Genomic DNA, 26,037 nt, shown 5'->3' with positions numbered 1-26,037 from the left:
CCAATCAAGGGTCGAGGTAGCTGTGATGGACACGGATAGAGGGACAAGGCCCCAAATTCGGACTCTCACCCAACCAGCAGGCCGCAATCCCGTGAAAGGGCCAATGAGGAGACGGCGGGGGAGGGGCGAAGAGGCCGGTTGCTCCGGAAGTGGAGGGAGGGGATGAAAATGGCGCCCAGCTCGAAATCGGAGCGGAACAGCGGGGCTGGGAGCGGCGGTGGCGGCCCCGGGGGCGCCGGGGGGAAGCGGGCAGCAGGGCGTCGGCGGGAGCACGTCCTCAAGCAGTTGGAGCGGGTGAAGGTGAGGCCCAGAGTCCTGGAGGATTGCGCCAGAGGGTGCGGAAGAGGGACGAGGGAGGCGGTGGGAGGGAGGGAGTTCGCGGGGTGAGGGGTTGTGGGCGGAGCCCCAGGGGAGGGGGTTGGAGGGAGGGAGTTGGGCGGCGCCCAGTGGAGAGGGCTTGGATGTAGGGGGCTCTCGCGGGGGCCTTGGATGGAGGGGTTGGAGGCGGGGCACCGGCGACGAGACTGGGATGGAGGGGACCTTACATGCAGCTGGAGGAGTAAAAGGAAAGGGGGCGATTCAGGGTCAGACTCTTTTCAAAACCCTGCTTCCGTGGCCCCTCCGTTATGGAGCCTTCTCGCCCTCTTGGCAGAGCCCCTTCTGCTGGCTTTGCTCTTTGGTGTTCTCCCTGTCGTGTTCTTACTACCCGGTAGCTGGGAGTTTCTGTACCTGCTGCAGCCCCCTTACTGAATGGGAGGGAGCTCCCTGGAGAGGGCCTGGTCTTCCCCTTCAGACTGGGAGCCACCTGAAGAGGGTTTTTTCTCACCTATCAAACTGTGTGCCAGGACCTCTCACCCGTCAGTTTGGGAGCTCTGAAAAGGCAGAGTTGTGAATCTGTGGTCGCGTCAGCACTGTGAATAGGGAGTGCGCCTTCTCTGTTAGGCAGGACCTGAGCTTCGTGAGGACAGGACTGTGTCTCCTTTTGACTGGAGCTCCCTGGGCAGGGACAGTCTCCGCCCTTAGCCTGGGAGCTCCTTGCGTTGGACTGTGGCTCCACCCTTAGCTTGGAAGCTCTCTGGATGGGTATCTGGGTATCGAGTCTCCCTTGTTCGCCTGGGCCTTACTGACAAGGCTGTTACATCAGACTATGATCTTGAGGGCTGAGCTGTCTCCCGCATTGACCAGAGAGCTCCCCGAGACAGGACTATCCCTTTTCCCCTAGACTGGATTTTCTTGAGGGCAGGATTGTGTATACCCCCTCAGACTGGGTGTCAGCCTGGGTGTCCTTATCACCTAGCACCCAGCTTATGTCTGCCTGTCTCCCCAAATCCTTCCTTGGTGAAGTTTTTGGGGTGAAGGTGACATTTCAAAGGGGGCTAAGTTAATTGAGAAGGGAGGTCAGGAAGGAATTGGAAGGCCACTGGTCTGCCCCACCCTTATGTCTGCCTCTGCTGGTCCCCAGCTGAGGCCAGGGCTGTCCCAAAGAGACTGAGCACTCTGTGTGTTGGCTAGTGGGTCAAGGACAGGTGAGTGCAGTTGTCCAAACCCCCATCCTAGCCTCTTTAACAGTTGAGGACACCCACAGCTCAGTGTGCTGTGAGGCAGCCTTCAGGAAGGCAACCAAGTGGCTGGCCCAGTGTGTCCAGGGGTGACTAGGATCCCTTCCAAGGGGGAAAGGGGGTGGTGCCAGTGCTGGTCCTTAGAGTTTGGGACCTTGGGTAAGAGGGACCCTGAGGCTGAAGAAGTGTGGGGCTGTGAGGGTAGCTTGGGTCCCTGGTGGAGCGGGAGGGTCAAGGGAAGTCTAGCCCATCCATCTTTCTTAGCTAATCCCACCTTCTAGAGCTTGGACCACCCTTGATTTTTATGGTTGGCAGGGAGTAGGCTTGCGTGTAGCACTGCTCTACCTTGGGTGAGGGGATGGGGGCACTGCAGGTGGCCTCTGCCCAATGGTGCCTCAAGAGTCCTGACCGCCCCTTCCCTAGATCAGTGGGCAGCTTTCCCCTCGCCTCTTCCGGAAGCTGCCACCCAGAGTCTGTGTCTCCCTTAAGAGCATCGTGGACGAGGACTTCCTCTATGCAGGGTGAGGCTAAGGCCGGGAAGGGGGCAGCTGGGTGGGGTGGTGGGCTGACCCTGACCTGGCCCATCTGCCCTCTGCCCTGCCAGACATATCTTCCTGGGCTTTTCCAAGTGCGGCCGGTACGTTCTCTCCTACACCAGCAGCAGTGGGGACGACGACTTCTCCTTCTACATCTATCACCTGTACTGGTGGGAGTTCAACGTCCACAGCAAGCTCAAGCTGGTAGGGCCAGGCTCGGCACTCAACAGCGTGACCCCACCAGGTCATGCCACCCCTCTGAGCCTCAGGTTCCTTGAGGAGATAGTGTGCTCACTGGGAAATGGTCAAGGTTCCATGTTAGGTCAAACTACATGAAATTGTCATTTTTAGAGTGAAAATGGGTAAATAGTGGCAATTTACGTGGTTCAACTAAGCATATATAGCCCATTGACTCTCAGACCCATTAGCTTTGTTATGACCAAGTGGGTTGCCACACTGGCTTTGGCCCTGACCTTGACTCCTTGAACCCCCACCCCAACACCAGGAGATGGGTGCTATTGCCCCAGTTTTCATACAAGCTCAGCAAGGTAAATGGGTTTCAGGTGGATGGGGCTTGGAACCAATGCGTTTGGCTGAGTCCCATCTGCTGGAGCAGGGCTCCTGTGGGCTTCATCCAGTCCAAGGCCCAGCCTTCCTGTTTCCCCTGTTCATGAGGGCTCCTTCCTCAGCCTGTCCTCAGGAAGGCAGAGGGGCGTGGGCTGGAGGCTGCCTGGGGCTCTCTCGCCTGAGACACTACCATGGGGCTGTTTCTGCCAGCTCAGTCCTGGCCTCAATTCCAGCCCAGCACTGTGCAGCCTCTGGTGGGCTCCTGCAGGCCCTGGCCCACTCTGACCAACACTGACCGATACTGTGCTGCTCAGGTCCGACAGGTGCGGCTCTTCCAGGATGAGGAAATCTATAGCGATCTGTACCTGACCGTATGTGAGTGGCCCAGCGATGCATCCAAGGTCATCGTCTTTGGTTTCAAGTGAGGCTCAGGGATGAGGAGGCTGAGGGTAGGTAGGGGAGGGCACATGGGCCAGGCAGCTGAGGCTGTGCTGGCCCCCAGCACCCGCTCAGCCAATGGGATGCTTATGAACATGATGATGATGAGTGACGAGAACCACCGCGACATCTACATCAGCACGGTGGCTGTACCACCCCCAGGCCGCTGTGCCGCCTGCCAGGAAGCCAGTCGGGCCCATCCAGGTGAGGGGTTGGGGGACTTTGGAGCTCAGGCTGCCTGCCTCCCTACTCTAGGGTAGTGACTAAGCCCATGGGCATGTGTTGCTACAGGTGACCCCAGCGCACAGTGCCTGCGACACGGCTTCATGCTGCATACCAAGTACCAGGTGGTGTATCCCTTCCCCACTTTCCAGCCCGCCTTCCAGCTCAAGAAGGACCAGGTGGTACTGCTTAACACCAGCTACTCCTTGGTTGCTTGCGCTGTCTCGGTCCACTCGGCAGGTAGGCCCCAGGTCTGATGATAGTCTCAGCATTTGCTGTAAATCCTGCAAGGTCAGTCTTGTCACTACCCCATGTGACAAGAAGAGACAGACTTGGAGAGGTGCCTCATCTAAGATCACACAGCTACCAACTAGGAGTGCTGAGATCCAAACCCAGCCATGCCTCACCCCAGCACTGTCCGCTAGAACTTTCTGTGGGGCTAGGATGTTCCGTGTCTGTGTCCACTACAGCTGCCACCAGTAGAAACATGAAAGTGGCTTGTGTAACCAAGGAACTGAGTGTTTATTTCATTTTTGTTACATTTAGTTTAAAATCACATGTGGCCAGTGGCAGTCATGCTGGACCACACAGTACTGCCTTATCTTCAAAAGGAGAAACATTAGTTCAAAATTTTAGGGAGTGGTAAATGGACAGATGACCCTCTTACATCTTGGTAATCAGAGAACTGGCAGTGGAAATCAGAAGGTGATGTCCCTGAACAGAGCAGCAAACATTAGGAAGCTGGATAATGCCACTTGTTGGTCATGCTGTGGAGACCTGGGGGTTTCCCCCCACCCACTCCCAGGGCAACATGGCAACAGAGTGTGACTTAGGCCCAGCAGCCCTGCACCTGCACACGTCCAAGACTGTGGTGGTGGGAGCTGGGGGCCAGCTGGCATTCATTCTTGGGGATGCGGGAGGCAGACTAGCGCAGATACTGCCCTCAGATCACCAGACCCAGTGGGAGCTCCAGCATCATGTCTAGGGAGGACGCCTTAAAGTTGTTTGCAAATGCAAAAGAAACACAAGATCTATAACTGAATAACATGCATAAATATAAAATGTCTCAATTTTGCAACAATGTAGTCAAATGAAAAGAAGTCCACTAACTGCAATAAGGGTTGTGCCTGGGGTGGGAAGGCCATGGGCATGAAGAGAGGACTGATTGTCCAAAACAGCCCACGGGTGCGCTCTCCCTTGTGCCTTTCCCTTCCCCCGCTTCTTCCCTCCAGGTGTGTTACCTTTGCCTTTCTCCTAAGCTCCAAGGGCCCTTCTTTTGCTTCTGTAACTTGTTTCTTGAGCCTACACAGCCCAGTTGGCTCACTTCAATTACCTTTGTAACTTTCTAAATAAACTTTGTCTTAGAATTTGAAAAAATAAAAGAGCCCACAAACCAGCCAGGACCAGGGCACCTTGTGTCTGGACCGGACCCGTTAGGGGCCTCCCACCCCTACCCTGGCCTCCTGAGCGCATGTGGGCAAGGCCCTGCCCCTCCCTGAGCTGTGATTCCCTAGTGAGCCTGGCCTGGATGGGGCCCGTGCTCCCTGCCCTCTCAGCCATGGGTCCTGTTAAGAAGGACCACATCAGACAGGACTCAGCCATGTGCACCCAGCCCAGGAAAGGGGCCACTGTCACTGATACCTAACACTCATCTCACTAGAGGAGGGTATGTATATACAGGAGGAAAGTTTTGACTTGGCCATTTTCATTTTCACCCCCCTCACCCCCAGAAGTGCCACCACTCTGCTGGTTAGGAGGGCTTTGGTAGACTCTAATTATCTCGTGGTGTGGCCTTGGATAAGTTTCTATGAACTGAGAGGAACACCCCCACCCCACCATTGCTTGTGGGGGCCCAAAGGAGGTGGGGCAGGTTGGGCACAGGGTCTGACCATGGTGCTGCTTAGCTCATGTAGTGTGGTGGGGCGCTCTATGCTGAGCCCACATTCCCTAGAGGAAGAGTGGCCCTAGTGAGGCAGAGACGTAGAGGCTGAGGATTCCCAGGCTTTGCCTGCACTGGTCTGGCTCACGTTGAGAAGGATGGTGTGTAGTAAACTCACAAGTTTACTTGGCTTTTTTGTTTGTTTGTTTTTGATGTGGCTTTTATCTGCTGTCACCATCAACTGTCAGTTCCCCAAAGGCAGGGACTTTTTGTCTGTTTTGTTCACTCCCGTGTCCTGCATCTGTTGCATACAGTAGATGCTCAGGAATAAGGTTAGAATGAATGTGTCCATGTGTGTGCATATAAAAGGCCTTTTGCTCTTTTGGGTGTTTTGTACTGATCATTTAGCGTAGAATTTCTTAGAACCCCTCCAGGGTGGGAGAGTGCTGGACTTAAGTTCTTTTATTGACACTGCTGCCCCTGTACCTATATCTCTTTTTATATTCCAGGTGATAGCAGCTTCTGCCAAATCCTGTATGACCACACCACCTATCCCCCAGCCCCGCCCAGTCCCCCTGGGCCCCAGAGCCTAGAGGTGCCCCCAGCACTCCCCAGCCTCTGCCCTGAGGTGGCCCCAGCCCATCCCTCTGGGGTCCCTGAGCCCTCACCTGCTATCGCCAAAGCCAAGGAGTTTGTAGCCGACATCTTCCGCAGGGCCAAAGAGGCCAAGGGTGGGACCTCAGAGGAAGCCCGGCCATCCTCTTGCACGGGGTCCTCAGGCAGCTGCTACCGCCCATCCTCTGAGCCTCTAGCTCCAGGTGGAGAGGTGGCACCCCGGGACAGCCCCCCTGCAGCAGAGGAGCCAGTACCTGAACCTGGCTATGTCAACTACACCAAGCTGTATTACGTGCTAGGGTCCGGCGAAGGGACAGAGCCAGAGGATGGTGAGCAGGGAACCCGCCAAGCAGGCAGGGCCCCAGGCATGGGAGGCTAGCCTGGAGTGGACCTCAGGCCTCCTACTGCCCTCACCCCTACTTCTTGCCCCCTCAGAGTTTGAGGATGACAAGATCTCCCTGCCCTTTGTGGTGACCGATCTCTGTGGCCGAAGTCTGAGGCCCATGCGGGAGCGAGCTGCTGTTCAGGTAGGTAAGGGTGGTGGACAGGACAAGGGGCAGACCCAGCACACCTGCTGGGGTGGTAGCTGGCACAGTCCTCCCCTGTCCCTCTACTCACTGCCCACAGGGTCAGTACCTGACAGTGGAGCAGCTCACGCTGGACTTCGAGTATGTCATCAATGAAGTCATCCGCCATGATGCCACCTGGGGCCACCAGTTCTGTTCCTTCAGTGACTATGACATCGTCATCCTGGAGGTGGGCCCAGGGGTGGAACAAAGTGGGTTCTGGGTCTCTCTGCTTGGGGGTCACCTCAGTAGCTGTCCCCACCCATCCCTCACCCTAGGTCTGCCCAGAAACCAACCAGGTCCTGATCAACATTGGCCTGCTGCTTCTGGCCTTCCCATCCCCAACTGAGGAAGGCCAACTCCGGTGAGTGGAGGGGAACCCTGCCCTTGCCCAGCAGGATGCCACACTCAGACCTTCAGTGTGGGGGGCATGGGGATGTGAGAAGGTTCCCCCTGCCCCCCCTGACTTGGATCAGGTGCTCCATTACTGTTCCAAAGACAAAAAAGCCCCTTGGGGCAGCCTGGGTTCCAGCTCTGTTTCCCAACCCCCTGCAGACCAAAGACCTATCACACCAGCCTCAAGGTGGCATGGGACCTCAATACGGGCATCTTCGTGACAGTCAATGTGGGTGACCTCACTGAGGTCAAAGGGCAGACCAGGTAAGGCTGGGCTGGGGCCAGGGCTCAGGGTGGGTGGCCAGAGCGATGAGTGCCCTCGCCCTCTTGCCCTCAGCGGCAGTGTCTGGAGCTCATACCGCAAGAGCTGTGTGGACATGGTCATGAAGTGGCTGGTGCCTGAGAGCAGCGGCCGCTACGTCAACAGGATGACTAATGAGGCACTGCACAAAGGTGGGCCCTATAACCTAATGACTGTAGGACAGAGCTCGTTTTCCCAGGGCCAGACCAGGCCCAGAACAGACAAGAGACTCCGGTGTTGAGTGGAAGAGCATGCTGGCTATGCTAGTGGATGCTATGGAATTGGGGTGAGGGGAGGGTAGCCTAGCCAGGCCATGCCCGGGGGCCAGCTCAGAGAGGGCCTAGCAGGTGTGGCACCAAGAGACCCCCAGCCAGCTGCTCATTCATTCAGCGGACATTTATTGGGTGGCTATAGGTGGGAGACAGAGATAACACAGCAGGGTCCCTGCCTTCCAGAACCTTCTGGGCCCAAATTAGGTCTGGGAAAGAGGCAGTCCTCTCCCACAACTGGGTGTACAGTAGAGATTCCATGGTCTGTCCCAACCCTTCCCCACAGGGTGCTCACTGAAGGTTCTGGCAGACAGCGAGCGATACACATGGATTGTGCTGTGAGGGTCTGGCTGTCCTGGACACTGACTCCAACTACCTCCATGGCCTGGGGGCTGGCCGCCTTCCTGGCAGCCTCTTGGCCAGCCGGCCGCCCAACAACTGCCACTAGTGTTAGGCTGTGGGAAGAGGGCTGGGCAGGGCAGTCTTTGGTGGCCTCAGAGTCTGGATGCTTCTTATTTATGCCTATTTAAGTTGGGAAGGGGCAGAGGGAGGGAGTCCCCTGTCCCTCCAGTGTCAAGTGCCCCCCTTCATCCTGAACTGGGCATAGGCCATTGCTCCTTGTGTATTTCCCCCCTTCCCAGGCTACAGATGTGGACATTGCCCCCCTGGGAGGCTGAATAGACCCTGATTCCTGCCCCAGGCCTCCCCACCCGAGGTGGCAAACATCGTGGCCATCCCCTCCCCCATTATTCCTCTTCATGTAATAAATGTTTTATTTCTGAACCTCGCTGAGTTTTCTTAACAGCAATGGGGGCAACTAGAGTCTCCAGCCCCCCAAAATGCCCTCCCCCACAAGGCCCTCGAGTCAGCAGTAGCCAAATATCACAGCGGAATTTATTGTTTTAAGAAAGACTACAAAAAGGTAGAAAACGGCTTGGCACACTAGACTACCACACTTTCACTGCTGGGAGGGGAACCCAAGGGCATGGTGGGGAGTGGGTTGCCACCCCAAAAGCTTGCAGCACTGCGGAGCACACAAAATAGTGATTTTTATACAATAGGTCAGGCTTTTTTTCTTTTTTTGATTTTTGCCATAAACATCTATCTCACAGCTTGAAAACACTGAGAAAACTGGAACAGATAAGGCCATGATGGTTGGAAAAAAACCCAAGTTACCGACTCCGCTTGGGCGGCACTCACAAATCGCACAAGTCATGGAGGGGCAGGGGTGGGCGCACGGCATTGAGAAGCACAGAGGTTCTATTACAAACCGGCGGCAGGATGTGGGGGGTGGGTCTTGGATCTGAGCGAGTGGAGCCCAGGCCTTGACAGGCAGGTCACTTCCAGGCCCTGCTGCCTGCAGCAGGCCCCTCCAGGCTCCCGCACCAGGCCCAGCCCACTGCTCTTTGGAAGCGGGAGGCCGTGCCCCCTACCGTCCTCCTCGGAGCCAGGCCAGAGCCAGGCCGGGCACTGCCCCCCTCCGGGGCTGTGGGGCAAGGGAGGACCCAGCTCTGTAGATGCGACACCCACGGCTTTAATTGCACTTATACCAAGGAGGGAGCAGTGGGGTTGCTGGGGGAGGGGTCCCGGGGCTGCTGCTGATAGTGTAGAGGGGTCCCTACAGTGCCCACCTGTGCCCACCTGGGGCTTAGGAATGGGCCCAGGACAGGCTGTGCAAAGCCAGCGAGCTGAATAAGTTAACAGGGGAGGGGGCCTGCCTGCCTGCCCCCTGAGGGTGGGGCTGGGGGAGGGAGAGGCTGCTGCCTTCGGGGTCAAAGGGCCGGGCTGCTGCCCCAAAAGGGCACCTGGGCACAGCGGCGGGTTCTGTAAGGCACGTCTTTTGTGTCAGAGTTTACAGCTGTGGCTTCACCCGGCCCTGTGATTGTGCCGGCCCCGTTTGGGGCAGGGACCCCCTTGCCTTCCCTGTCTCGGAGGCCCCCTCCCCGCCTGGGCTGAGGCTGGAGTGGGGACAGCGAAGCCACAGAAGCTGTGAGGGACCCTGGCGTGGAGGGGCGAAGGGGGGGGCGGGCTGGGTGGGGTGGGGGAGGCCCCGGGCTTAGCTGGAGGGCAGCGCCTGTACGAAGAGGCCGCGGGCGTCTGTCCGAGCAAGCTTGGCGGGTGGCTCCAGGGCCTCGGGTCCCAGCGCGGGTGACTCGCCGCCAGCCGCCAGAGAGATGTCCTGTGACAGCTCGTCTTCGCTCTCCTCCTCCTCTTCCTCCTCCTCGTCTGGGAGACAGACCAGAACCAGTCAGCACTGCTCAGTGTCCCCAGCTGCCCTCCTACCTGAGGCATCTCCTTCACCCCAGCCCATCCCGGACTCGGGCCTTGAACAGGGACAAGCCTCTGTTCAACCCACCTTTGTCTGCATCTATGGGGTTCAGCGAGGTGGCCAGGTTGGCGAACTGCAAGGAAGGGAGGGAAAGGGAAGAGGGTGAGGATCCTGCCAAGGGGCGCCCTGCCCGCACCCTCAGCACTCCTCTCACCTCGCCCATAACGGCGATGGGGGTTTCGCCCTTGGCCTGGGCCACGCGGTGCTCAATCAGGTAGTACATGTACTCATCGTAGAGCAGCCGGATGAGGTGGAAGGAGCCAAAGCTGGCCGCGCTGCGCAGGGTCAGGTCCCTAATCACCATGGAGCTGGGGGCAGCAATGAAGAGAGAGCATAAGGCACCGTGATCCACTCCTCCTACCCCCATTTCTGCCACAGGCTACAGCAAACCCAGTTGCCCCAACCCAGCCCAGCCAGCAGAGGCTTCTGTGTGTACCAGTCAGAGGGCCTTCACCCACTTCCACCCCACCCCCACGTCTGCCTTCAGGAAAGGCCACCTAGGCTCCCAGGAAGGCGGGTCCTTTTCTGGTTCTACCCTCTCCAAGGATCCTTTGGAGGTCCCGCCCCTCCCAGATCCCGCCCCTTATGTAGAAGAATCCCAAGCACACCTGTAGAAGGACCACTTGAGGAGGAAGAGCTTGGCGGCCTTGGGGAAGCCGGCACTGCCCTGGTACGGCTTGAGCACCTGACTCACAACACCGTCCAGCCAGGCCGCCCACTGCTCTAGTGAGTTCTGCTGCTGCAGCGTCACCTTGAAGTCCTGCTCCAGCCGCTGCACCACACGGTCCTCGCAGCGGCACACCCACGAGGCCTGCTCCTGGGGCACAGGGGGAGAGCGTCCCCTGACTCAGCTGCCATCCAGGGCCCACTGACCCGCTGGTCTCGCTCACCTGCCCCGCCCTGTGCTCACCTGCACGTTGGCAAAGTCCACCCGGTTGAGGTCGCTCAACATCTGATTGATCTGGGCTGTGTTCTGCAGCACAGCGCGCGCTGCCTGCGCCAAGTGGTTAAGAGATGTGTAGCGCCGTAGAGTCTGCGCAAAGGCGCCAGCAGCTGCCACCTGGGGGCATGGGGCAGGGGCATGTGGCTTCCGAAAAACCCACACCCATTGCAACCTTTCTGAGCCCTTTTCTTTCTCCTGAGAAAGGGGGATATGCCTCGTTGCTTTTGTTGGGAGATCAAAGGGTGGTGGATTTCAGACTTTGGGTGTCCACCCACCCAAAGTGTGGGTCAAAAAAATCAGTTGTGTGCCTGACCACCATTATTACTGTTGTTATGAAAGGACACAATGGAAAATCTTAGCAGGCACTGCTGCAATAAATTTTCGGTCCAATTATTCCAGTGAATGTTAGCTCCATGAAGGTAGGCTTTGTCCATCTTGGTCACTGCTGTGCTACCAGCACTCAGAACCATACTGGGCACACAGTAGGTGCTCAGTAAGTGCGTGTTTAATAAATGAATGAATACATGAGCCTTGTCTGTTCTGAAGGGCTTCCCCCTGGATCTAGCTTCTACTCTCCCCATAGGCCCACAGCCCTGCCCTGTGTCCAGTGTATTCTTTTGACATCAGCTCTGCTTAGCTGTCTTGTTAGCATTTTACAGACTAAAAAAAACTTTTTTTTCTTTTTTGCCCAACAGCAAGCACATACCATCTAATTCCTCACACCTAAGGAGTGAGCATGCAGCAAGCACTGATGAAGAGAGCTATTGTTCTGTGTCTTTATCAGTGTCACTCCTTTCTTTTTTTTAGACTTTATTTCTGAACACTTAAAGCACCTTCTGTCAAGGTTGTCTGAAGAAAACTACTTCAAGTTTGCAGTTGGTTTTTAAGATGCTGTGTTGTGTACAAAAACACTACAAAGGGATTGTGTTTCAGAAATGGGTATCTGAGGAAGCTGGTTTGTAAAGACAATACCCAAAACTTGCTCCCAGGGGACAGCCATGGGGACCATATTGGGCAGAGGGACTGAGGTACCCAGCCACCAGCCCTCCAGACTTCAGTCCTGTAGCAGGGATGGAGAAGCTGGGCTGAATCAGGTCCCCAGTCCTCAGCTCCTCACCTGAGCCCCTCACACCCTCACCTTCACCCGTAGCATCTCCTCAGGGATGTTCACCATGGCATGCGTGAGCCAGCTTTCCAGGCTCTTGGCAAAGTTCCGGATTGCTTGGGTCAAGGCACCTATGGGTGGCAGTGGGGGCTGATCAGGACCGGGGAGGGGGCGGGGTGTGGGGTTGAGGGGGCAACAGCAGTGCACTCACTGGGGATGGGCCGCAGCACATCAGGGATAAGGATCTCCACCAGGCCCTGGTACAGCACGTTGTCACAGTGCTTGGTCCACTGCAGCACAGGCTCAAACTTGGACAGCAGCACCAGGCTGGCCTTGGGCAGCCGCTTCTCAGCCTCATCATGCCTATGGACAACACACTGGGGTCAGGCAGAAGCTCCCTGCCTCTGGCTGACCCTTGAGATCAGGCTGACATAGGCTCCAGTTTGCCCAGGGTCCAATGGGGTCCCATGTTCTGCATACTGGGACACAGGCACCCACCTACCCACCACAGGGAGGAACTGATTCAGTGGGGCACACCATCCCATGCACTCACCATCATCAGACCTAATCACATGTGTACTTTAGAGTGGGGGTCGGAAAGCCACGTGTACCCTGCCAACTGCAGGAACCAGGCAGGTACCCCCACTCCTGCATGATGCCTGAGGTGACTCACACAGTACTCCCTCCCTTCCTCCTCCTTCCCACCATCCCCTGGGGACTCACACGGCCAGAGGTGGTGCCTCACTGGGCTGGCTGAGGTTGTACCGCCAGAAGGTTTTCCACAGCGTCTCCACCAGGGTGAACTGCAAGTTCACCATGACGTCAACGATGGCCTATTGGGGAGGCCAGATGTTCATGGGTGTCATGGGGCAGCATGGCCTTTCCTCAGCCCTGCCCACCTGCCAGGTTGCCCTACCTCACAGTGTTCCCGGTATAGGACCTGGAAGGCCTTGATGTCCCCGGGCCCAACGCCCTCGGGCAGCACTTTGCCCTGGAGGTCAAGCTCTGAGAAGTCAGGGAGGCTCCTCGAAGCATCTGGGGGTAGGAAGTGATACCATGAGGCCCTTTGTCCCCTACTTGCCTGTCCCCTTGGAGCTTCATCCTGGGATCCGATTAAGTTGTCACCACTTTCCTATCAAGCAGGAGTCCCCCATGTGCCGTGGGGGATGGCAAGGCTCAGGGAGGGCAAGTGAACCACCTGGGGACCACAGACCCTGCCCCAGGCCCCGGCCCATGGGCCAGGGGGCTCTCACCCAGGAACTGCTGGTACTGCTGGACCTGGGCGCTGATGTCTGACAGCCCGGTGGCCTGCTGTGGCCCCACGGCCACACCGTTGGTCATGCCCTCCATCTTCTGGATGGGCTTGAGCCTGGGGGAGAAGGGGTGGGCGGGCCAATTGTGTGGGGGTCAGCCAGAGCACCCTTCCCCACACTAAGGTGCAAGGTCCAGCCCACCCTCTGACCTCTGCTTCTGTGAGAAGGGCTGGCCTCGCATGGCCATGTGCTGTTGGTCCTCCATCAGCCGCAGCAGGGGTGAGCTGGCCTTGATGCGCAGGCCATAGTAGTGGTACTTGGAGTTGCCCCTGGGAGTGAAATAGAGGGTGAGGGCAGGGCTGGGCTGGGGACGCCACTAGTCATCCACTGCGAACTTCACATCATACCCTCCTCCTTGCTGCCTGGGGGGCCAAACAAAGCCTATGGGGGGGACATACACATTCCCCAGAGCCAGGGTGTTGTGCCGGGGAAGCACAGAGACGATGGGTGCCAACTAAGCTCTGCGAACACAGGACCATGTCTGGGGCATCCTCAGCTCCTGGTCCGGCATGGAGCAGTAAAGACTTTGACCGCTAGTCATAAGGACATGCTAGGTGCTGTTCTGAGTTCTGAGTGCATACAAATCCACACGCTCCTTATCCATACCCCATGAAGGCTGCTTGAGGGACAGGTGAAGAAATGGAGGCAAGGATGCAGCACTTTGCCCAGGGTTATGAGGTGATACCTAAGCTGCTACTGGAACTGAGTGATGCATGGGGAGGTGTGGGGGTTGCAAGAGAGAGGCAGGGAAGGATGGGTGCATGGAATGGCTCCCTGTTCCTTCCTGGCTGAATTCACTGTCTCAAGGTCCTTGATTAAACACGGACTGTGCAGTCCCTGCACTTGAAAGGTGTGTGCATTTCAGCATTGGAAGACAGGTAAGAAAAAGGGAAGTAAGTAATATAAAAGGCATGTTGGACGATGGGAGTGCTAAGGAGAAAAAGCAGGGAAGGGGTAAGAGTGGGAATGTCAAAGAGGTGGGGAGAGGATGCTGTTTTAGTTAAGGGGGCCAAGGGACGTCGAGTAAAGAGGTAGGGAAAAGCAGACAAGGTGGAAGGCACAGGTAGTGCAAAGGCCCCAGGGTGGGAAGCTACATAGAGGCCAGTGGGGTTGGAAGGGAGTGAGCAAGAGCATAAGAAGGCAAGCTGAGGCCCTGGATAACTTGGGGTGGAATGGTCCTCATGGCTGTCAGGGGTAGGGGGCCCCACCTGGTACCCAGACGGCGGGTACGTAAGCCCATGAAGACAGAGCGGATGAGCTTGCCAAAGGAAGCGGCGTTCACAGGCTCCAGCTTCTGTTCCTGGCAGTGCAGCAGGTAGTGGCAGTAGAGGGTACTCCGTGGCAGGCTCACGCCCTCAGCCGTCTCATAATTGTCCAGGAGCCACTGGACCTGGGGCCGGAACAGGGATGAAAGAGTGCAAAGAAGTGCTTCAGTTTCTTAAGTACTGTATTCCCCCCTTATCCATGGTTTCACTTCCTGTGGTTTCAGCTATCCAAGGTCAACCATGATCCGAAAATATTCAATTTCCCCAGCTATCAACATTGTCTGCTCTTAACAGCTAATCACTGACATTATCATGGCTTGATGCTCTAGCTCCAGGATCAGTGGAGCAGATAATTCTTCTGACATAACACCAGAAGGCCAACACTAACCTAACTCACTATGCAACAATTCCTAGTCACTCACCCCACTCCGTCTCGTCATGCAGGCACTGTACTCTCTCTCATCATCGCAAGAAGGGCGAGTACAGTACAATACGATATTTTGAGAGAGTAAAGACCACATTCACAAAACGTTTACTATAATATATTGTTATTATAAGTGTTCTATTTCATAACAAGTTGTTGTTAATCCCTGACTGTGCCTAATTTGTAAATTAAACTTTAATGACAGGTGTGTACGTGTAGGCAAGAACAGTATACATAGGGTTCAGTACAACCCACGGTTTTGGGCATCCACTGGGGCCTTGGAACATACCGCCCACGGGTAAGTGGGGACTGCAGTACTCATTGCTAGGTGCTCTCTGTCCCTATCTCCAATTGTGATCTTGACAACCACAATGTAAAGCACATCATATCACGATGACCCATGGGAACTAAGTCCCACGGAACTCTCTGGAACTGCACTGTCCAATATAGTCACTATCAGCCACATACAGCTATTTAAACACAAATTTAAATTAATTTATGTTGAGTGAAAAAAACTAATGTCAAAAGGTCACAGGGAATATGAGTCCATTCATAAAACATTCTCAAAATGACACTGTAGAAATGGGGACCAGATTCATGGCTGCAGGGGGTTAGGGATCTTGGGAAGGAGGGGGTGACTAGGAAGGGCTGGCCAGAGGGAGACCTTTGTGGTACTGGGACAGTTCTGCTTCTTCACCGTGATAGTGGTTTGCCAGCCCCACGCACAGAAGCGGACACCCACACTACACCAATGGTAGCTGCCTGGTTGGATACGGTACTATAGTTAGTCGAATGTGACTAGCTGGGTAGTCTGGGGAAAGACCCCATGGGGATCTCTCTCTACCATTTTTGCAGTTTCCTGTGAGTCTAAAATTATATAAAAATAGTTTTAACAAAGCAACTTAACTCAGTTCCTTGGTGACCCCCGCCAAATTTCACGTGCTCAATAGCCACTTGTGGCCAGAGGCCTCGGAGCTGAGCGTCAGATGGAGAACATTTTCTCACCAGAGAATGTCCCATGGGACAGCACTGTTCCGGTGCAGTGTGTTTGTAAACTCTGGGTGAGGACCCAGCAGGGGTTCATGAATTCCGTTAGTGGGTCACACCAGCATTAAGGAAAACTAGACTAGAAGCCAGTCTACATGAGTGCATAAGGGAGGTCCTGCCTTCTGAGAAAGTGTCCCTCTCGGTTATGTGGTCCAAAATGCCAGGGGACAGTAGTTTAAAAAGTGGGGCCCTGGCCAGATGGCTCTGCTGGTTGCAGTGTCATCCCATGCACCAAAAGGTTTCAGGTTTGATGCCCAGTTGGGGTGCTTATGGGAGGCAACTGAGTGATGTTTCTCTCTCCCTCTTCCTCTCTCCCTAAAAATCAATAAATATATCCTCTGGTGAAGATTTTAAAAAAATAGTGGGGAACGCTTTGCTCCAGACCCCACACTCTAAGACAACAGGGACCACCACATGACTACCAGGCCTTGACCTACCCATGGTAACAGAGCTGCTGAGGGGCCTACTTGGGGTTGGGATCTAGGGTTGCCAGAGTGACCGCATACAGCCATCCTGGGCAGAGGGAGGTTATCTCAATGCCTTCAGGATGAACAAAGAACCTTGCTCAGGCAGCTCCCCTCACAATGGTGAGGTGCCTGCCCCTCCCTCTCCTATCTACTGCTATCATCAATTATAATCAGAGTAGGTGACATTTCTTGGGGTCCTGCTCTAACAGCTGCATGCATGTCAGCTGAGGCTCAGAGGGACTGAATAACTTGTCTGAGGACACACAGTGAGGAGTTAATCCCAGGCCATCCTCATCTTAGCACTCTGGCACCAGGCTACCTAGGTTCCTGCTGATGGTAGCCTGCAACTACTGCCCCTCACCTCCTGCCAGGGATCCCCACCACCTGCCTCCCTGGGGGTCACAGTTGGTACTTACAGTGGCTGGTGAGGCACGGGTGGTGTGGGAGTAGGACTGGCTGGCACTGCCCAGCATGTAGCCGCCTTGGATCACGTAGGTGCCTGCTCCGCTGCTGCTGCCACTGCCGCTGCTGCCGCCACCACTGCCCCCACCACCACCTCCACTGCCTCCACTGCCACCGTTGCTGCTGTTGCTGGTCCCGCCCCCGCTGCTGGTGGGGCTGGCAACAACCTGGCTGCCAGACACGTACATGGGTACGGAGCCACTGCTGGCCACCGCCTGGGAGGTGGCAGGTGTGCTGACCTGGGCAGCCGTGCCCGCAGCCTCGTAGTAGCTTGTGCCTGCTGTCTGCGTGTACAGCGGTGTCTCAGGATAGGGGTAGGTGCTGGTACGGCTGAGAAAGAAGCAGGAGGGGAGTCAGAGGTGAGAGCTGGGCAACAAGGGCATGAAGGAGGGGGCTCCTACAGGGGTGGGCTTCCAGGATGGAAGCAGGAAGCCACAGCCTGAGTGTCAGACCAGACATTCCCCAAGTGCTAGATGGACAATTTTTCATTGAATCCTCAAAGCAGCCCCTTGATGTGGGAGTCCTCGGCTCACATGCAAGGAAGCCGAGATAGAAGGGCTAGGTGGCTTACAACAGGCCACACACTTCAATTAAAAAAATATATATATTGAGCGTTTACTGTACACTGGGCACTGTTTGGGAGCCGGAAGAGAAGCCTAGTGCAAAGGTAAGTCAAGGGCACTGCAGAAGGTGGTACATGCCCTGGAGGAAAACAAGGAGGGAACAAAGGGAGGCTCTACTTCTAAATTCTGTGGCCACCCTGAGTACAGATGCAAGTTCTCTGGATCCAGTGACCCTTTCTGCCCCAGAGAGTTTTCCTCCCAAAACCTGCCTCAGATGATGCCAGCTCAAGGCTGCAAATCTTAGCGAGAGAGTAAAAACAACCATGGGTTCATCTTTAGGGGGATGTTAAGTAAAAGGTGATGAACTCCTACAAAGGGGTGAGAGGAGGAGGGAAGAAGAGGAAGGTCTCATGGTTCTGCCAAAGAACAAGTTCCAGAACATACCATCTGTCTGCCATCTGTGTGGGTGGAGAGTGGGTGGGCAAGGCACCCACCTCTCTCGCTTCCTCACTAGACACCATTGAACATAGTTTTGACATTTGTGCCCTTCAATGTATTAGTGATTAAAAATAACATAAACTTTACAAGTCCAGAAAGGCAGCAAGGCCAGTACAGGATGGCCTGGCTCAGAAGGTGCTGTTGGAGCCATCTTACAAAGGAGGCAGGGAAGGGAGCCTTGCAGGCCTCTGGGGGCAGGCTCCACTGGTGGGAAGGAGCTGGTGGTGGGGAGAGTGGTGAGAGGTGTGTCCACTGCAGGTGGGTGGCCCTGCCTCTCAGACACGTGGATGCAGATCTTGATCACTGTGCCCAGGCCCACATCTACCACTCAAGTGACACTGAGTGTGTGACTCCAGCCAGCACCAGCAGGTGCCAGCCCCTTCCAGTGGCAGGGACCACAGCCAGGACCTACCCAGTGGTATCCCACAAGCAACAGTTGCTTCGAAAAAACGTTGCTCTGGCAGCTATTTGCTGAACGACTGACTGAATGAACAAACATGTGCGTCCCTGGAATAGGCCTGGACAGGGCCAGGGACAAAGGTACAGGGACCTGTGGCTCTCACCAGGGTGAGAATCAAGGCTGGCCAAGGGTTGGGAACCCAGTAACTATCCACTGCGAGGAAGAGACAGAAGATACAGTGCCCCAAGAACTTCACATATCAGAAAAACCTGATGGAACTGATGGACCACATGGGATCACTCATGCTATAATCACAGAGGGAGGAACTCGATCAATAGCAAGGGACAGATACTACTGAGGGGAGTAAAGGGAGCCACCCTGGGACCCCAGGCCTAGGCTCATGGCTCAGCCCTGATTCTAACATTCTAGTGGCCCTTGGGGCCTATCTCCTTTCTGCAATGCCCACCTGTGGTCTCTGCCAGCATTAGTTAAATATACAGCTAGGAGCCTGGCAGCACTAGGAATAAATCAATAGAACTGTGAGATAGCTGCACTCCATGGACTGTGACTCAGGTACTGGGGCCGTATCCACAGGCAGCTGCAGCATCATGACCCAGCAACTAAGTTGAGCATGGTCCTTGAGCTAATCCACCACCAGTGTCATACCCACAGGGGAAGGTGGCAGAGATATAAGAAAAAAACAGACAAATGCAAAGAAAAACAAATTAAACTTCTAAAAACTGAAACAATAGCAGTAACTATAGTCCTGGAATTATTACTATGGGGGATGGAAGAGGGAAGGTGGCACATGGAGAATCCTGGGCAAGAAAGAGCCACAGCTGGGGTTAGGGCAACACTTGCTCCAAAAAAAATGTTGCTCTGGCAGCTATTTGCTGAATGACTAACTGAACGAATAAACAAGTGCATCTCTGGAATCAGCCTAGACAGGGCCAGGGTCCTGGTATCTGCCCGATATGGCATGTATTAATGCTGTGCCACGCTCAGTATCAGGGAGCAGAAGTCATCTATGTGAACTGGGTGGGGTCTGGCTCTGTTATTCATACTATGCCTGCACAGTGGAGTATTACACACTATTGAAAAAGGGTGGCCAGGACCCATGTGAGCAAATAGGGGACACACCTGGGGGAGGAAATAAGGGATAGAACCCCGTTGCCTCCATTTCTGAACAAAGTAAGGGTAGTTTCTACTCTCAGAAGATCTCTGGGAGGAAACAAAGAAACAGGTGTCCCTGTCCTGCCCCCCCCCATCCAGGGGCAGGGTGGGGGGGTAAGAAGGGAAGGCAATTTCATTTTCATTGTTTAATACTCCCTGTAAATTAGAAATTTTTAATGTAATTTTTTGGGGAGGGTGGCTAAAAATCAGGCCCATCTGACTCCAAAGCCCAATGCTAGATCCCAACCTACAGGGGTCCTCCCTGCTTCACCTTTGCCTGGTGGCTGCTGGCTGCCCTTGGAGAGCACCTACCACCTGTCACCTGAGGTCCTGAGGGCTAGCTGGTACCCTGGAGGCTAGGACTGGGCCCTCTGGTGCTGGGGGGCCCTGAGCAGATCTGTGACCCTACTCCTAGCTCCTCCCCCAGCCTTCCCAACTCACATGGCACTGGCTGTGTAACTGGCATCTCCACCCTCCACATACTGCACTTGGCTGGAGTACACGTGTGGAACAGGCACCTGCTGGAGCTGCTGCACCTGTCAAGGGATGAAGCACATGCAGAGTGTCAGAGGTGGGCCAGCTCCTCCACCTTTGCCTCTAAAGAGCTGGCAGCATCCCAGCTTCTCCCAACACCTGGATCCCAGGCTGGAAGGCTGAACTTTTGGACAATCTCAACATACAGTGAACCAGGCCAGGGGTCAGAGGCCAGGGCCTGTGGCTCTGCCAGGGCTGGAAATCAGGCAGAGCTGTGTCAGAAAGAAGCCCGGACTCTCTGCTTGGGCTGAGGACAGCAAGGGTGGTGGGGTCTGAAGTGGGGCAGGCACAGGGAGGCCCAGAGAGGGTTCCACTGTGGATGTGAAAGTTGGACCCCAGGGGCAGAGCCAAGCCCTGGGACAAGGCTGTCACTAGAGCCAGAGTCTGGAACTACGGACAGGGTCTCAGGAGTGGAGTCTGCATCAGGGACTGAACCCCATCTGTAGAAGCGGGATCTGGAAACCTGCACAGGATTTAGGGGCGGGGCTTGTATTCTCCACCCCTCCATCCCCTACCCCCGCCCCCGCCCCCAGTCTGTAGGGGCGGAGCCTAGGACCAGGAACCCACTTTGGGGCGGGGATCAAAGGAGGGTGGGGGTGTCCAGGGCCTAAGGGGCAGGGCGCGGGCCGGGCCCGCAGATCCCGCCCCCGCCCGCCCTTTGTCCCGGCCAGTGCGTCGGCCACCTACTTTGAGGGCTGTGGCTGCCGTGCCGAACACTAGCACCTGGGGGACTCTCTGGATCCTGACCCTCTGGTCGGGGCTGGCTCGGGCCGGAAGCCCCGGCAGTGGCTCGAGGACCACTTTCTGTTGCGGCAGGAGCAGGTGTGGGGGCAGCACACCCACCAGCTCCACCCACTGCTCGGCGCCCAGCTCGTAATGGGGCAGCAGCAGCTCGGGGCTGCCTAGCTGCGGGAACTCGCCGCTGCACACGGGCTGGAGCGACGGTGGCTCCGGGGCCAGCGGGCTCGGCCCAGGCCCAGGCGTGGGCGGCCTGGGCGGCGGCTCCGGTGGCGGCGTGGGCTGGGGCTCTCGCTGCTCTGCCTTCCTAGCGGGAAACTGACTGCCTGAGCTCTGGAGGACAAACAGAGACACTGTGGAGTAACCGGGGTTGCCGCGGGGGCAGGGCTCCAGGTCTCCACTGCCCACCGGGTCGCTGAGCTTATGCAGCAACCCTACCAGAAGCAGGACCAGAAGATCCCTGCTTCGTGTCTCAGGAGATGAGACTCCAGATCTCTCTCTTAGCAAAATCTGGGCCCTGAAAGGCCGGGTGCCAGGGAAGGGGAAGCCCACAGCCAGAAGTGGAGCCCAGTGTGGACCTGGGCCCTTGAGGACCCCAGGGGGTCCCCAGGGGTGGCTCTATTCCCTCCCTGCGGCCTGAGGGGCCTGCACCCCTCCCCAGGCCAACCCAGGCCCAGTCCCAGTTTGCCCAGAGGTAGGTGGGGGAGATACTTACCTCTTGAGCCACATGGACTGGCTGGAGTCCCTGCACTGTGAGTGGCTGCACTGGGCTGGCTTTGGGTGCCTGCGGAGTGGCCTGGACCACAGACCTCTGGTGACGGAAAAGGGAGATACACTATGGTAATCAGGGCAATGATGGTGGCAAACCCATCCCTAAGCACCCAGCCCTTGCCCACGTGCACTCATATAAGCCTGGGAGCAGCCTGGTAAGAAAGAGGCCACCTCTTCCAGCTTTTTGCAGTAGACCCCACACCAAGTGCCTTCCAGGTTCATTACCACGTTGACTCTGGGCATTCAGTTACAGGTGTGGGACCCAGGCCACGCAAGGCAAGGCTGAATAGGTGACAGGGTGAGACCTGAACTGGGGACTGATTGAGGGAGTCCCTGCTCTCCATCTCCACTCCCTGCAGGCATATTCCACACTCCCATATCCAGGACTCCCACTGTCCTCACTTTATGCTATGGTGGGGATCCAAGTATCTCCTTCAGGGCACAGTGAGGGACAGAGGTGGGGGTCGGGGGTGTCACTGAGTGGTGGGGCACGGACTCAAACCCAGGTCTGGAGGTTCAGAGAGGCTGTGGTGCCAGACAGGAGAACATCCATGAATCCTTCAGGGTATGGTTCTGTTTTCCCTGGGGGCGAGGATCTATGGCTTTTATTTGGTTTTCTGAGGGGTTCAGAATGTACCAGTTTCAGTGGTAACAACCAAATGGCAGATGACCCTTGCCTTTCACCTAAACTCTGGCTGTCACGGCTGGTGGCTCAGGACACCTCCTCCTCCAGAATGCTGGGAATGGATTTGGAGGCTAGGCCTCTCCCTGAGTCCCTAAGGGTGAGCCAGGACTTGGCCTTGGGTCTCCTCCAGGCAAATGGGCCCAAAGAAGCCAAAGCTGTTTTCTCAAAGCTGTTTCCAGTGCATGCTCAGTGTTAGGTGCCTCCCACAGGACCACCTCTCATCCTCACAGCAGCTCCAACCACTGACCCCAGGACCCAGGGCAGAAGCCAATATTTAGATGAGGATGCTGGGTCTGGAGAGAGGCAGAAGTGCTTGTCAAAGGTCCATGTGGCAGGACCCCCATCTGTCCGGCTCTCAAAGCTCTAGGAGGCTACAGAGGCCACCTGGTCAGGACCCCTTGCCCCCAATGCCGCCCGCCTTGGCCTGGCACCTCTTGGGTGACAGGGACACTCTGCTGGACTCCGTGGACCTGCAGCTGCTGTGGCACCGTGCCCGTGGGGGCCCCAGCCGTCTTGCTGGAGGAGCTGTTGGCCTGTACTGGCGACCGCTACAAGGAAAGAAGACATGGAATGTTGCCTGAGGCACCCGGGCCCTGACAAAACCCTTCTTAGGAGGGCTGTCCCCAAGAGCTGTTGGGGAAGGTGGCAGCCAGTGAGGGCATATGCCAACCACCTGAGCTGGTGGTAACCAGTGACATTCTGTGCACCCAAATGCCTAGTCGGCCACAAGCCCCAGTCACCACTGGGCACATGGTGCTGGCGAGCAGACCCATATTCCCAGTGAGGACAGCTGGACTCTAGCCTCAGCTCAGGGGCCATCTGCTGCCTCCATCACCAGAGGGCCAGAGCCCTGAGGTGAGGTAAGAAGGGTGAGAGAATACCTAACTTCTAGATGTGCTGAGGCATAGACTGCAATGGACATGCCCCAGAGCCACACAGCCATGAGTGGTAGCACTGGGCACTGCCCTCAGGCAAGCTGGTTACAGAGCCCCCTGTGAGCTCTGGGCCTTGATGGTATCATTAGATATCTTATGTGTAGAAAATTCTGGGCCCAGAAGGCTCTGAGGGCCTGCCCAGAGTCCACCAGGAGTAAATGACTGAGCCAGAGGGTCTGGCCCAAGCTTGTAATGTGAACACCCATGGCCTGCCTAACTGCCTGCAACACTCCTAAAAGTATTTCGGGGTCCCTGTTTCACCCTGTGGTTTGAAGAACAGGCTCTACCTACATTGCAGAGGGAAGAGGGCCTCATGGGGTGCACTCCTAAACTGGAGCTGAGAGGCCCACCTCAACCCAGGGTTGCGGGGGAAGCCACCCCCTCCTCCTGAAGGTGGCAAGACCAGGAATCAAAAAACCAAGCCACTCTGCCAAGGGTCAAAGAGGACATCGGCTGGAGGATGCTGGAGGAGCCGGTGGGCAGGGAGCTCCGAGTATACTATGGGGATGCATGGCCAACCTGGGGAGAGCAGAGTGGGGAGGAGAGCTGACAGCCACCACCTACCTCAGGGGGTGAGTGCACCTGCTGGGTGCCATGCACCGTCAGGGAGACCTGGCCTGCCTTGACGCCCGGGGCTGTGCTCTGCACTACCAGCCGCTGCGTGGGGAGAGCCTGGAGCCATGAGGGAGAAGGACCACAGTTCATTGATGATAGGCTATCCAGTTTTAACAAGCATTAACGAGCATTAATGAGCATCTGTGCTGGGCCAGGCAACATCCAAGTGCTGCACACTTAGCTCATGGAATCGCCCAGACAGCCCTGATGCAGCGCAGTCCTTACCCCCACCTCACAGAGGTTGACAGTGAGGCTCAGTACAGGAAATGTGCTTGCCTGAGGTCCTGGAGCCTGCAAGCAGCAGAACCAGGGTTTGTGTCCAGGAAGCCTCACCCTTGAACCTGACAGGGCCGTCCAGGTTTGTGCTGAGGCTTGCACGCCGCCTGTATCCTTCCAGGGGACAGATCACCTAGCCCTTGTAGTCCCTCTGCTGGCTGCAGGCTGTCAGTAGCTAACTGGCCTTGGGTTCTCTGCTTGGGGACACCAGACAGGACCTGCAAGCCAACTTCCTTACTGCCTATCCTTAGTTCTTTCTGTTAAAGTGACTCATGTGCCCTGCCCCCCTTTCCTGGTGAGCCCTGACTGACAGTCTCGCTGGCTAGAGGCAGTGGGTCACAGCCCCTAGATAGGCCCGGGTCCTGGATGCTGATGAGGGCAGATCCCAGAAGGCTATCAAGGGTTGATTCTGCACCCTGGGGATGCTGTGAAGGCCAGAGCCAGGAGTGGCAGACTTACCTGCTGGGGCACAGGGATATTGGTGAGCTGAAGGGGTGACATGTGGCCTGGCTTGGCCTGCACACTCGTCTGGACCAGCAGCCGCTGTGGGGGCAAGAAGGAAGGCCCTGAGCCATACTGACTTTCCCAGGAGGCCCAGCCCAGGTGGGTGGAGGGGCAGCTGAAAGGAACATCTTGATAAGGACAAGTAAGCAGCTGGCTCCAGTAGCAGATCAGGGAAGGAAGGCGAGGTATCCTCAGCCACAGCCCATACCACCCCCACTCACATGCCCTCCCCCACCCCTCCCAGGGGAGGGTTAAGTCCTACCTGCTGGGTGCCTTGCACCTGCTGAACCACCTGAGTAGGGACTCCAGTCTGGCTGGCCGTGGAGCCAGGGCTGGCCTCTGACACAGTCTCGCTGGCTCGCATGGCACCTTCTGGGAGGCGGAGTCACAGGGTCAGCTCTGCCTCTGCCTCCTCTGCCTCGGCCCCCACCCTGAGCTTGAGCCCATCTGGATGGGATGATGCGGTCTGAAGTAGACCCCTGATGGGGCCAGGCCTCTGCAGGAGTCATGCCTGCCCCTTGGCTAGCCCTGCCCATTACCATTGGGGTGGGATGGGAGCCAGGAGGACCCTTAACATCCAGAAGCAGCCCCACCCCACCCCTGCGCTCCTCATCTCAAAGCCAGGCCAGAAAGGTCGACTAGGGAGCCATGATGCAGTGGATGTCCAGAGGGCTGGACCCGCTTTTCCCAACAGACAGGATTTGCAGACAGACAGTTGCCTGGCCTTCTACCTCGGTAGCCCTGGAAGGATCAAGGCACTGGACCACCTTTCCTGAGGTGACCCCTGGCTTCCCAGGAACTGCAGCTGGTTAGAAGACTGGCCCCAGAAGGCCTTGATGGCAGTGGCCAAGTGCCCCCTCCCTCTCCACTGCCCCAGCCTTTCTGTCCTCAGTGGAGTGGGGGCAGGCTGGTACTCACGCTGAAGGGCAGTCGAGAAGAGGCAATCATAGAACATGGTGCCCACCTCGCCGTCTGTCCCCCGCTTCCTCTGCCCAAGGAAGCCTGCCCTGTGCTCCTCACTCCTGGCCCACCTCTTCGGGAACAGCAGGGCATGCAGGCAGGTTTATACCTGCAACCTTGGAGAGCTAATCCCCCCAGTGGATGCAAAGCTCCCAGCTGCCCGCTTGAAATAAACACTCCCTTCCCAGCAGGCGTGGCCAAACAGGGCCTTCTAGGGGCTGGAGCTGCACTTCGGGGTCAGGAGGGAGGCTGGTACCCAGAGATGCTATTGGGTGGGCACAGGTAGTCTCGTGCACATATCACTAAAAGTGAATAATGTGAGCTGGGGGGCAAGGGTGTGGAGGGTGAGTGTTCCTGAGAGGTGCTGGCTGGGAGACCCTCACCCCAGCTAGAAAGCCATTCATCCTGTCCCCTTGTTTGGTCTGATTTGCTCCTGGCAGTTCCAGAGGCTGGGGGCGGGGGGTGGCTGGGGGCACACATGTGCCTGCTCTCTCCCTCTAATGTGATGCCACAAGGAGCCAGGGCCCACCCTCACTTCCCGGGTCTCCTGGCAAGATTAGCAGGTAGTGGGCAAGGAGGGCTAGGATTAACTATAGTGCTTCTGGTGTCCTAGGAGCTTCACTAGGGTCTTCCTGGGCAGCTGGAGATGGAAAGAACTTTTGTTATCCCTGATTTCAGATAA

The 26,037-nt window shown here is 56.5% G+C and overlaps 2 protein-coding genes across 7 annotated transcripts in view; one reads left to right on the top strand and one right to left on the bottom strand.

Annotated features, from left to right (window-relative positions):
- The first annotated feature begins 129 nt into the window (after positions 1-129).
- Positions 130-8,131, top strand: DCAF15 (DDB1 and CUL4 associated factor 15). Its single transcript, XM_045853001.1, has 13 exons — positions 130-300; positions 1,983-2,080; positions 2,164-2,299; positions 2,977-3,083; positions 3,165-3,304; positions 3,392-3,562; positions 5,711-6,145; positions 6,252-6,343; positions 6,444-6,572; positions 6,661-6,746; positions 6,938-7,042; positions 7,116-7,231; positions 7,635-8,131. Exons 1-13 carry the CDS (start codon positions 163-165, stop codon positions 7,688-7,690), a joined length of 1,809 nt encoding a protein of 602 aa, XP_045708957.1. The 5' UTR covers positions 130-162; the 3' UTR covers positions 7,691-8,131.
- A 92-nt stretch (positions 8,132-8,223) lies between these two features.
- The window catches only part of RFX1 (regulatory factor X1), a 32,245-nt gene continuing 14,431 nt past the window's right edge, over positions 8,224-26,037 (bottom strand). For 4 of the 6 annotated variants that reach the window (XM_045852994.1, XM_045852995.1, XM_045852996.1 and 1 more), the window contains exons 3-21: positions 24,658-24,767; positions 24,351-24,434; positions 23,565-23,672; positions 22,497-22,613; positions 21,325-21,420; positions 19,779-19,873; positions 16,658-17,033; positions 14,247-14,428; positions 13,188-13,307; positions 12,979-13,094; positions 12,642-12,760; positions 12,449-12,558; positions 11,937-12,088; positions 11,759-11,856; positions 10,588-10,737; positions 10,286-10,494; positions 9,832-9,985; positions 9,705-9,750; positions 8,224-9,574 (exon numbers count right to left, since the gene is read on the bottom strand). In XM_045852994.1, the coding sequence (XP_045708950.1) occupies positions 9,405-9,574; positions 9,705-9,750; positions 9,832-9,985; positions 10,286-10,494; positions 10,588-10,737; positions 11,759-11,856; positions 11,937-12,088; positions 12,449-12,558; positions 12,642-12,760; positions 12,979-13,094; positions 13,188-13,307; positions 14,247-14,428; positions 16,658-17,033; positions 19,779-19,873; positions 21,325-21,420; positions 22,497-22,613; positions 23,565-23,672; positions 24,351-24,434; positions 24,658-24,767 (2,612 nt within the window). In that variant the 3' untranslated portion in view covers positions 8,224-9,404. The remainder of the gene's footprint in view (positions 9,575-9,704; positions 9,751-9,831; positions 9,986-10,285; positions 10,495-10,587; positions 10,738-11,758; positions 11,857-11,936; positions 12,089-12,448; positions 12,559-12,641; positions 12,761-12,978; positions 13,095-13,187; positions 13,308-14,246; positions 14,429-16,657; positions 17,034-19,778; positions 19,874-21,324; positions 21,421-22,496; positions 22,614-23,564; positions 23,673-24,350; positions 24,435-24,657; positions 24,768-26,037) is intronic. The other 2 variants (XM_045852998.1, XM_045853000.1) reach the window with 2 other exon arrangements.

This window comes from Phyllostomus hastatus, unplaced genomic scaffold (genome assembly GCF_019186645.2).
Source record: "Phyllostomus hastatus isolate PE091 unplaced genomic scaffold, TTU_PhHast_1.1 phas_contig_98, whole genome shotgun sequence".
In the NCBI taxonomy this organism is placed as follows: Eukaryota; Metazoa; Chordata; class Mammalia; order Chiroptera; family Phyllostomidae; genus Phyllostomus; species Phyllostomus hastatus.
This window is presented reverse-complemented; position numbering and strand designations above follow the sequence as displayed.